This window comes from Episyrphus balteatus, chromosome 3 (genome assembly GCF_945859705.1).
Source record: "Episyrphus balteatus chromosome 3, idEpiBalt1.1, whole genome shotgun sequence".
NCBI lineage: Eukaryota > Metazoa > Arthropoda > Insecta > Diptera > Syrphidae > Episyrphus > Episyrphus balteatus.
Window position 1 is genome coordinate 20,238,099 of NC_079136.1, and position 11,865 is coordinate 20,249,963.

The window sequence follows — 11,865 nt, forward strand, 5'->3', positions numbered from 1 at the left end:
TATGCAATATTTTAAATACTTTGTACGGAAAACAAGAAAACAGTGGCTGGAAATTAAATTTTTTCTAATTTTTCGGATAAAGCATTAAGGGCCAATTTATTGAGCCTCCATTAAACTTAAATCACCATTAAAAAAGGAATTTTAAATTTAAAAACTAAATTCGTTTAATTTAGTCTCATTTAAGGATTTTTTTGAAGTTTGCCATTTTTAACCAACAGAGCATTAAATTTAAAGGGGCTTTTAAGTAAAACACCAAATTCGACCTTTTAAGAAGGATATTTAAAAGCTAATGAGAGTTTAAAAGAGGATATCTACATAACTGTCATTTTATTTATTGTTTCATTATTTATTTGAAAGTTTGTGCGTCAATTAAGATATCAATCATTTCAAAAAGCATGAAATATGGATAATTGTCTTGGATATTTATTGGATTTATGTGATGAGGATGAAGAAAATTCGCTTGAACCCAAACGATGGCTTAATTTTGTTGAACCAAACCATCGTTGGTTTGGAATTATTTGAACGGGTGTGGAGTAGATAAAGCTCAAGACTAATTTAATTTTATAGGCCTAACATGTGTTTAAAATTTATGATGTGAAATGGTCAACTGCTCATTAAATAAGGCTTTTACGCATTTGTATCAATGCGAATTTCTATCGCCGATTTTGTGGGTGTGTCCCTGTTGTGTGCTACAGCTAACGTTACGTGAGCCATTCTCAATTGTCACATCTACTAGAACAACTACTCCAACTAAAAAAAAAACACGGTTGTCGTTGCTGTGCTGCATAATATTTTCATCTTATGGTCAGCCTTTATCATAAATTGCATTCGTGATGTGATCGACTGTTGCAATTACTTTTCGCCTGGCTTTTCCGGCTATTATTTAAAACATTCCTTAACTCGTTGTTTTACTTTCCGATAGCATGTAACGTATATTTAATTTTAGAGAACTGATGCACATATTTATCACTCTTAAAAGTATCTATGTACATATATTCTATTATAAGCGCTTCTTCAACATTTTAAACAAGAAAACAAAAATCAAATCTCTTTTATTTAAAAAATTATTAGATTCTGACAGATCTATTTTCAAAATAAATAAAAAATCCTTAAGATTTTTTTAACAGAATTTTAAATTTAAAGTCTTCATTGACAACAAAGAATTTAACTAAAGAAAAGTGAATAAAATGAATCTTTAATGGAGTCTCCTTAATGGCGTAAATAGTTTAGTAACGCTTTTAACTAAAACAACAAAATCTAATATTTAATGGAGGCTCAATAAATTGGCCCTAAGTCTAGTACGCTGCTGAAGCAAAACGAAAATTTTTCCAAGTCTCAAATCAAAAAACTTTTGCTGTAAGACAAATTGCCTGGAAAAATAAATGGGAGTGACAAACGATTGAAAAATCTCCATATATTCTAGCACAGGTAAGAATTTCGTTACCAAAGCTGCGTATTGTGCAACGAAAAACAAAATTTTGTGCTGGTTTTGTATGAAAATTTTCGTTTCGCCTCTAGACTAGGCTTTAGTTTTTTTTTTTTTCAAATGTTTGTCAATTATTTTGTTCCAGCTTCTGTTTGTCAGGTTGCTACACTAGGTAAAATGTTGTCGAATAAAGAACAACATATAGAAGAGTAAAGAACCCAGATAAGTTTCAAAACTTTTAAGAACATGTTAAAAGTTATGTTAAAGATCAAACAATTTCAAAATCATTTAAAATAAAATTAAAATGTTAAAAAACAGCTCTCCCGATTTGAATTAAAAAATATTTTTTTTTTAAGTTATTAACAGACATTATTATCAAAGGGTAATTCCATGAAAAAGTGGACACGAATTTTGAACAAATTATGCAGTCTTTTTTACTTTTTTTTATTAGCAAATTACTATTTACAAACGGCAACTCTTTATGCAAGTTGCAAGAAAAGATTCTTTGTTGTATTCCCTTATGGATAGACATAAAATTCAGGGAGTTTAATAATCTTAAAGCATTTTTATAGCATAAGCTTGCCAACAACAGAAGAATTTCACATGAAAATGACGGAAAAACAAGCAAACTGAAAATATGATGAGGGTAATATTGACGATGACAATATCCCCTCGTGAGTGCTAAAATAAGGGTGCTTTTATAATTGCATGGTTGCTTTGTTTACATGCGGTCATTTGCGATCAGACTAATGTCAGAAAAACTATTTGCGCATGTATTTTACTTTGAATTTATGAACACTTTTTCTGATTTGCGTCATTTGTCAAATTGTTTAAGTTGCAATAATTCAGCCTCTTCTCCAAAATAACAATATTGTTGGCAATGCTGTACAAATTGTACCAGAAGAATCCTCCCGTTGAGCTTACAGCTCCAAAAAGTAAAAATGGCGGATTTGAACTTCCGCCTTTTACAACTTGATTTACTACCAGCCGCCATTGTGAAAAAATCACTTAAAATTAAATCTTAGCTTAAATCTTAAAAACTAACTTAAATATACTAAGATACCGATTAAACATAAAGAAAATAAAAAGAAGAAAAAACTATTGTAAGTAGTATAAAATAATACCTTTCTATGTAAATATATTAAATAATTTATTTTAATAAAAGGTTAAAACTTCTGCATTGAAGATTCAAACAAGTTTTTTCAGTCGGAACCAATACGTTCCAACATTTTTTAACAATAGTGCACCCCGATCAAAAAGGCCAAGACCACAGCAACTAAAGTATGCCGCCAAAAAAGACCCAAGATGCCTTCTTCAAATCCAACAAGACACGCAGATCACCAATACAAGATGAATTCAATTGCTGCTCATGCGACCAACCGGATTCCTTTGAAGACATGGTCCAATGCGACAGATGCAAATCGTGGAGCCATTTTACATGCGCCGGAGTCGATAGTTCGATACAAAATCAACCTTGGACATGCGCCACGTGCACGACAGGTAAGTCTACTCATTTACCTATTAGTACAAAAGTAGTTTTCGCGTCTGCTGGTCAGGATATTATCCCAATAGAAAATATTAGCCAAACCCCTGTCGTCAATATTGCTTTAAATACTACGTCTTCATCAAATATAAACGCCTTAACCTCCGATGACATAATTTCATTGGTGCGTGCTACGACAATCGATTCGAATCAAAACGTCACATCAAGCCTGATGCATGAAACGAATTCTGCAGTTTACACTACATCTGGGGTGGAACCTACAGCGAATGCAATTGGTCCTGCCTCTACATACGATGCGTTGACGTATACTGTAGATTCCGTCAATGCCTGTTTGCCTCATGCTTCTTTAAATGCCCCATATGATCAGTCTATATTCACTTCAGCCAATAGGGTATTTGTATCTTCTGCCTTTGGTGGAAAAACAACATATACTACAAACGTTAACCCATATCCTAACGAAACCCTTCCAATAAACAGTCGTCTAAGCTACGCAGCGTTTCCGTCATCGAATGTTGCTTTGAGTCTCGCAAGTACCATCAACCCAATATCATCATCAGTCCAAATTACATCTTCCTCTGCTATGAGTAGTACCCAACTTCCACAAAACCATATGCCTGCTTCCCATGCGACCATCAAAAAATCCAATGTTCACGGTAATACCTCAAAGAGTTTGTGGTCCGTTAGCACCAGAGGTTCTGCAAAGCTAAAACTTGAGTTGCAGATGTTGGAGGAGGAGAATCTTTTGAAGGCGAAGCGTGATCAAGAAGAACTGAAACTGAAAGAAACACGGGATAAGGAATACTTGCAGAGAAAATATAAACTCCTTCGTCAGCTAGCGGATAATACATCAGAATCTGAGGAGGATGACGCCTCTTCATCAATAACGAAAGTTAAAAGCTGGCTGAACAAAAATCCGAACGACAATCTCGCATCAACAACGATCAGCTATCCCCCAGCGAGCAATGCACAGATTCCACACATGCCAAAACATGTGCCTCCACCGCAACTTAAGAAGTCAACATTGCACCATCAATGCGCGTGGCAACCTGAGCAGCCCTCTCGACCACTAAATCAACCACACAACCATGCCTTTCCACCACCGCAGCAACAGCACTCGTTTGCCATTCTACCTTCGCAGCAACAGCAGTCATTTGCTCTTCCACCACCGCAGCAACAGCAGTCGTTTGCTCTTCCACCACCGCAGCAACAGCAGTCATTTGGCATTCACAACACCCATGCTCCTCTACCACCCCAACAACAGCATTCATTTGACATCTACAACTCATATCGCGGCAACTCTTCAACTCAACAGATGTCTGGCCTACCTCCGTTTGGACTGTCCAACCATCATGGACTTTCAAAAGCCAATATAGCGTCTCGACACCTGATATCACGAGATCTACAAAGCTTCGCAGGAAGCCCAGACGAATGGCCATTGTTTATTTCGAATTTTTGTAGAAGTACCGAAATATGTGCCTTCACAGATGAAGAGAACCTTGTAAGACTACAAAAATCGTTGAAAGGAAAAGCTTTGGAAGCAGTTCGAAGTCTTCTTATTCAGCCGAGCTGCGTGCCTCGCGTTATATCTACACTCAAAATGCTATACGGAGACCCAGAACTGGTTGTCCATGCACTGACACAAAAAATACAATCAACACCAGCTCCCAAAAGTGAAAAATTGGAGACTCTTGTGAACTTTGCGCTTATTGTCCAAAATCTATGTGCAACCATTGAGGCTTCGGGTTTAGTAGCCCACCTTAACAACGCAACAATTCTGAATCACCTAGTACACAAACTGCCTCCGACTATCCGCCTTGATTGGGCGAGACATAAACGAGGAATACCAGATTGCAACCTGTCCCATTTTAGTATGTGGATATATGAGCTTGCTGAAGCTGCGAACAGCGTTCTTTTACCTGACATTCCGTCATTCACATCCGAATATAAACAACAAGAAAAAAAAAACGCTAAAAAAGGTTTTCTCAATGTCCACGATGATTATGCAAGCCCTGATGTCCTACAAGTAATAAAATCCAGATGTTGTATATGCCAAGGAGATTGCGAGTCGGTCGTCGACTGCAAAGAATTTTTGAAACTCAACCGTACATCTAAATGGGCAGCAGTAAGAGAGCACCAGTTATGTCGCCGGTGCTTACAAAAGCACAGTAATAAATATTGCGCTTCCACCACTGTATGTGGCAAAAACGGTTGTACATATAAGCACAATAAGCTTTTGCATAATGATGAACAACTGACATCTAAGGCTGGACAGATTCTACTCCATAGGCAAATGTACTGCAGCGCTCACAGCAACAACTCGGATCTCATCCTATTCCGTGTTGTGCCCGTAGTGCTTTACAGTAGAAGCAACAAAATTTACACCTTCGCCTTCCTAGACGATGGCTCCTCTCTATCTTTAATAGACGAAGATATTGCTAGAGAGCTGAAGTTGAAAGGAACTCCACGGCCTCTTTGCTTGCAATGGACTGGGAATACCCACAGGTACGAAGATAACTCAGAAATAATTTCTCTTCAAATATCTGGCACAGCACCAAAAGCAGAAAGATTTACCATTGCAGATGTACACACGGTCAAGAAGCTACAGCTGCCTGAACAATCTGTAGACTTTGTTCGTCTTCAGCAACAATATAAACATTTGAGTGGATTACCAATAGAATCATATGAGCGCGCGACACCACGATTGCTTATCGGCCTGAATAATTCCAAGTTGAGCCTTCCCTTGAGGTATAGAGAGGGAAATTCGAATCAACCAGTTGCGACTAAAACACGTCTTGGTTGGATGGTGCATGGCTGTTTTGGTGCAAAATCAGCCGACATGACATGCCCTTACGAATTTAATGGCTTTCATTGTTGTGAATGCGACGATTCTGAATTACAGCGTTTGGTGAAAGGGTTTATTTCAAGTGACACCTTTGGAGCTACGAACCTTGAAAAGACAATTCTATCAACTGAGGATCAACGTGCATTACAATTGCTAAATACTTACACCATTCGAAGAAAAGGGCGCTTCGAAACATGTCTTCTGTGGAAGACCGATCAAATACATATGCCCGATAGCCTTCCAATGGTCAAAAAGAGATTGTCCTGTCTTCACAAACGCATGAAAAGAGAACCACATTTAGCTGAAACACTTGACAATAAAATTAAAGAATACGTGTCCAAGGGCTATGCAAGAAAATTGTCTGCTACCGAATTATCTGTTGAAAACCAAAAAGCTTGGTATCTTCCGATCTTCCCGGTTTACAACCCAAACAAACCAGGAAAGGTGAGGATTGTGTGGGATGCGGCAGCTAAAGTTCAAGGCGTATCCTTAAATTCAATGCTACTCAAGGGTCCAGATCAACTAACCTCACTAACCTCGGTTATATATAAATTCAGAGAAAATCCCATTGCAATTTGCGCAGATATTATGGAAATGTTCCATCAGGTACAGATAAGGAACGAAGACCGCAGTTTTCAAAGATTTTTATGGAGCAAAAGCGATAAACAAGAGCCAGATGTATATGTAATGAACGTAATGACCTTTGGGGCGACATGCTCCCCTTGTTCTGCCCAGTTTATAAAAAATAAAAATGCTGACGAGTTCAGTCAAGCATTTCCTAGAGCTGCCCGTGCCATTAGGGAAAACCATTATGTCGATGACCTAATGGACAGCGTAGCTACCGAAGAAGAGGCAATTCAACTGGCCAAAGAGGTTCGATTTGTGCATAGTCAGGGTGGGTTTAAAATAAGGAATTGGATTTCCAATTCGACGTCGGTCCTCAAAGCACTGAACGCAGAACCCACAGATAGTAAAGATTTAAACATCGATGTGGAACTGACCACAGAAAAAGTTCTGGGAATGTGGTGGTGCACGTCAGTAGACTGCTTTACATATAAACTTAGTAAAAGCATAAATAATTCCGAACTGCTTTTCGGTGTCCGGCGTCCCACGAAACGTGATGTTCTTAGGATTCTTATGATGATTTTTGACCCTTTAGGCTTGATAGCCCATTTTCTTATGTACGTCAAGGTTCTATTACAAGATATTTGGCGCTCAAAAGTGGACTGGGACGAAGAAATCAAAGATTCTGAGTACACGAATTGGCTGAAGTGGGTCAAATTCTTGCCTTCAATGGAAACGCTCCAAATTCCTCGATGCTACATCACTCATAACCCAAAAAGCGACTTTGAAAGACAGCTACATGTTTTCGTAGACGCTAGTGAAAACGGATTTGCTGCAGTAGCATACCTGAGAAATGAGACCATTGATGGAATTGAGTGTTCTCTTATCGGCGCTAAAACAAGAGTTGCTCCTCTGAAAAATCTTTCAATACCCAGACTTGAGTTGCAGGCTGCTGTTTTGGGTGCCCGATTTGCCCAGAGTATAGAGCAGTCGCATAATATGAGCTTTTCGAAAATTGTTTTTTGGTCAGATTCAAAAACTGTACTCAGTTGGATTCGATCGGATCACCGAAGGTATAAACAATTTGTGGCCGTCAGAGTAAGCGAATTATTAGATCTCACTGACATATCAAAATGGCGATGGGTCCCCACGAAGATGAATGTAGCTGATGAGGCAACAAAGTGGCAGAAGATCCCAGAATTCAAAATCACGAGTCGGTGGTTTACTGGACCCCAATTCCTTAAGCTACATCAGGAACATTGGCCACAGGAAACTCCCATTAATGAAAACGATACAGAAGAAGAACTTAAAACATGCTTCCTCAATATCCACACATCTAGAGAAAATATATTTCGTTATAATGAAAACTCTAACTGGATAAGGTTGCTGAGAAGTACAGCTTTCGCACTCCGCTTTACTTATAATGCACGTAGTAAGAAATTTAAGTATGAGAGATCGGTCGGACCCCTTTCCCGAAAAGAACTTCAGTCTGCCGAGGTTGCACTTCTTAAAGAAGCTCAGTATAGTGTGTATGCTGAGGAAATCGCAGACTTACAAGCTAACCAACTGATAGAACGATCTAGTATATTATACAGTCTTTGTCCAGGTTTGGATGAAAATGGCGTCATGAGGGCAGTCGGAAGGATTCAGTATGCAGAAGGGGTCGATGAGAATATGAAACGCCCAATTATCCTTCCAAGAGATCATCGAGTGACCTTTCTAATTATTATGCAGGTACACTGTAAGTACCACCATCAACACCATGAGACGGTAGTCAACGAAGTTCGGCAAAAATTCCACATATTACAACTGAGAGCTGCTCTAGCCGCAGTAAGACGGGCCTGTCAGGTATGCAAGAACAATAGAGTTAAGCCACTTCATCCTATTATGGCCCAACTTCCACCAGCCCGGCTTGCTTCCTTTTGCCGTCCGTTTTCTTTTGTCGGAGTAGACTACTTTGGACCAATGAACGTAACCATTCACCGAAGAACAGAAAAAAGATGGGGTGTGCTTCTGACATGCCTCACAACTAGAGCGGTACATCTTGAGGTAGCACACTCACTGTCATCGGACTCGTGTATTTTGGCGATCCGAAACTTCATAGGCCGTCGTGGAACCCCAATCGAAATGTACAGCGATAACGGGACAAATTTCGTTGGGGCTGAGAGAGAGCTTCGAGAAGCACTTCAAAATATAAACCAAAACAAGCTCATAGAAACCTTTACTTCAACATCAACTAAGTGGAAGTTCATCCCTCCAGGATCGCCGCATATGGGAGGAAGTTGGGAAAGGCTAGTAAGATCTGTAAAAACTACACTTTACCAAGTTATGCCAGACCGGAATCCTTCCGACGAACTTCTCCGTAGTATGCTCATCGAGGTAGAAAATATCGTTAATTCACGACCGTTAACATACATCCCTATCGATAGTGAAAACGAAGAGGCACTTACTCCTAATCATTTTCTGCTAGGCTCTTCGAGTGGTTCTAAACCACTAGCAATATTTGATGACGACATAAGGGTGCTAAAAAATAATTGGTTAATATCTCAGCAGTTCGCGGAACACTTTTGGAAACGATGGGTACGAGAGTATCTTCCCACAATAACTCGTCGTGCAAAATGGTTCGAGCCAGTAAAACAAATAGAAGTCGGTGACATAGTAGTCATCACAGATCCAAACAGCCCCAGGAATTGCTGGCCAAAAGGTCGAGTGGTACTGACCAAAACTTCCAAAGATAACCAAGTCCGCAGCGCCTTTGTCAAAACACAGTCGGGTGTGTACGAAAGACCTGTGATTAAACTAGCGGTCCTAGACCTTACGAATTCTCAAGATGTAAGTCCACGGAAGGATCTACCTGGGGGAAGTGTTGGCAATGCTGTACAAATTGTACCAGAAGAATCCTCCCGTTGAGCTTACAGCTCCAAAAAGTAAAAATGGCGGATTTGAACTTCCGCCTTTTACAACTTGATTTACTACCAGCCGCCATTGTGAAAAAATCACTTAAAATTAAATCTTAGCTTAAATCTTAAAAACTAACTTAAATATACTAAGATACCGATTAAACATAAAGAAAATAAAAAGAAGAAAAAACTATTGTAAGTAGTATAAAATAATACCTTTCTATGTAAATATATTAAATAATTTATTTTAATAAAAGGTTAAAACTTCTGCATTGAAGATTCAAACAAGTTTTTTCAGTCGGAACCAATACGTTCCAACAAATATATTATCTTAATTCCATGGAATTAAGATATATATAAAGCATATGCTTTAAGAAAAAAAAACTTTTTTTTAAACATTTCTGTCAATATTTACAAATTTATTATATCCAAGAAATTCGCGGCTATTTTTGTTATTTTGACTTGAACTTTGAATTTCCAATTAATATTTTGACAGAATTGAGAAACAAAGGAAAGCTGTATCATCTTTTACGTCATGTTTCTTCTTTTTTTAAGTTTAAATTCATTGCGCATGAGAATTTTTTCATTTGCCCATTTGCGCTGCAAATATTTGCGTTTTGCATTTATGAACACCTGACATTTGTCATTTGCATTAATGAAAGCTTTGCATTCGTCAGACTTGAGCAACCATGCATTTATGATAGCGCCCTAAGTTAACATTTAAGCAAGCTTCGTTACACACTATTCGATTAAAAAAAAACTTGAGTGAAAATGCATCTTTTCTTTACTTTTGGAACCACAAATCGCAGGTAACATGAGTTACCAAAATAATGTAACGTGAGTTACCTAAATATTTTAAAATTTTTCCTCGAAATATTGAAAAAATGTTTGGTTTTGTCACTCATATTAAAAGCTTGTAATTTTGTATGTATGGAATCTTCATTGAAAACAAATTAAGATTCTTAATTTCACATAAAAACTTCATACTGTAGGATTCTTAAAATTCGTGTCCGATTTTTGTAACGTGAGTTACCATCAAACTTTTATTTTTCCCAAGCAAATGTTAAAAATAAAAAAATTTTTTCTAGTTAATTATGAAAGTAATAGTTATGCTCCATTCATGGATAGTAATTTCGTATCAATTTATATTAAAATTAAAAAAAAAAAATTATTTATGTGTTGGAAATTTTTGTGAATGTAACGTGAGTTACCATGGAATTGCCCCAAATTATTTTCTTGATTTCTGATTTCGTAAACGACTTTAATGATTTCAACAAAAACGCTCCCATGAAATCGTTTAGGAAATCTTGATGTCAAAATAAGGAAAAATTATGAAAACTCATTTAAAAAAATTTAATTTTCAAATCAATATTTTCAAATCGATCCAACGAGTTTTTATCCTTCCCGGGTTTTGCTTCCAAAAATATGGTCACCGTAGTCATAGGCTTTGGCTTTTACCAGGTCAATAATTCGCACGAAAACGTAAGATATGGCAGCCAGCTGCTTAATGGAGATGCCGATGCACATTAGTTTTGAAATTATGAACATTAAAATGGAAAGAAAAAATTTAGACAGGTAATGCATATTTGACGGTACGTGCGTCGGAAATTGGGCTTAAATGTAAACTGATGGGCATTTCCTTAATTAGTTCAGTTGAGTTTACTCGATAAAAGTAGCACTGTAGGATAGCGGCAAATAGAAAGTGTTTCCTTTCCATAGTAAGACACATTGTGTAAGCAAAATAAAGAATGCTGGCTTGGCTTAAGCATCTAGTTCTTAATAAGATTAGGGAAGTCTCGTTCCTATTACTATTTTAAAAATTCCGACGATGTCGCTGTCCGTTTTTATATGAGTTATAGCGACAGGAAACACATAAAAACATATCAGCTGTACAGTAGGTATACATTAAACTCCGGTTCCAGGTTCATTTAAAACTGGTAAGCATGTTCTTGAATATTATTTAAACCACTACTAACTCGCCGAAATCGGTGAGTTAAAAACTGGATATAGGATTGAACCCCCATTTTAATTAAATCTTGACGATTTTAAATAAAAATTGTTTGAGTTGTTCGCAACAGCGTTTGGTTAGTTAATGAAAGCAAAACGTACTTCTTCTAGACTTTTGTCAGGAACCAGAAAGCTCGACAAGTATATGAACGAAATTAAGAATTTTTATAGAAAATAAAATATGAACATTTATCTGTTATTTTTAGGTTGTATTTGTTTTATTATGTAGAATGAGTCAATTTTACATAAATTTGGATAGTTTGTACAAGCTAAAGGCTAAACTACATACACCACTTTTTGAAAAAGTACAAAAGTGAAAATATTTTTTTTCTGGCTAGCCCAATTGTTTTGTGAAAAAGAGTATAAAAATTGTTTATTAGACCAAAAAAAAAAGCTTTCTGCATCATTTGTTTTAATTTTTCAGGCCGAAAAACTATACAAAAATGCGTTTGAAAATTTTCACTTTTGTACTTTTTCACTTTTTGAGCCAATGTAGTTAAGGCTTAATTTTGTTTTTAATTCTAACAAACCCGGAATGATTAAAATAAATTGAACTAAAATGAACTAGTTCCGAACTAGTTCATAAGCGTGATTTGAACTAAAGTGATCGATCACTTAAATG

General features: G+C 37.0%; 1 protein-coding gene across 1 annotated transcript; it reads left to right on the plus strand.

Moving 5' to 3' along the window:
• Positions 1-2,709: 2,709 nt before the first annotated feature.
• On the plus strand, positions 2,710-9,246 carry LOC129913679 (uncharacterized). Its single transcript, XM_055992469.1, has one exon. The coding sequence runs from the start codon at positions 2,710-2,712 to the stop codon at positions 9,244-9,246; it is 6,537 nt and encodes a 2,178-aa protein (XP_055848444.1).
• Positions 9,247-11,865: the final 2,619 nt, after the last annotated feature.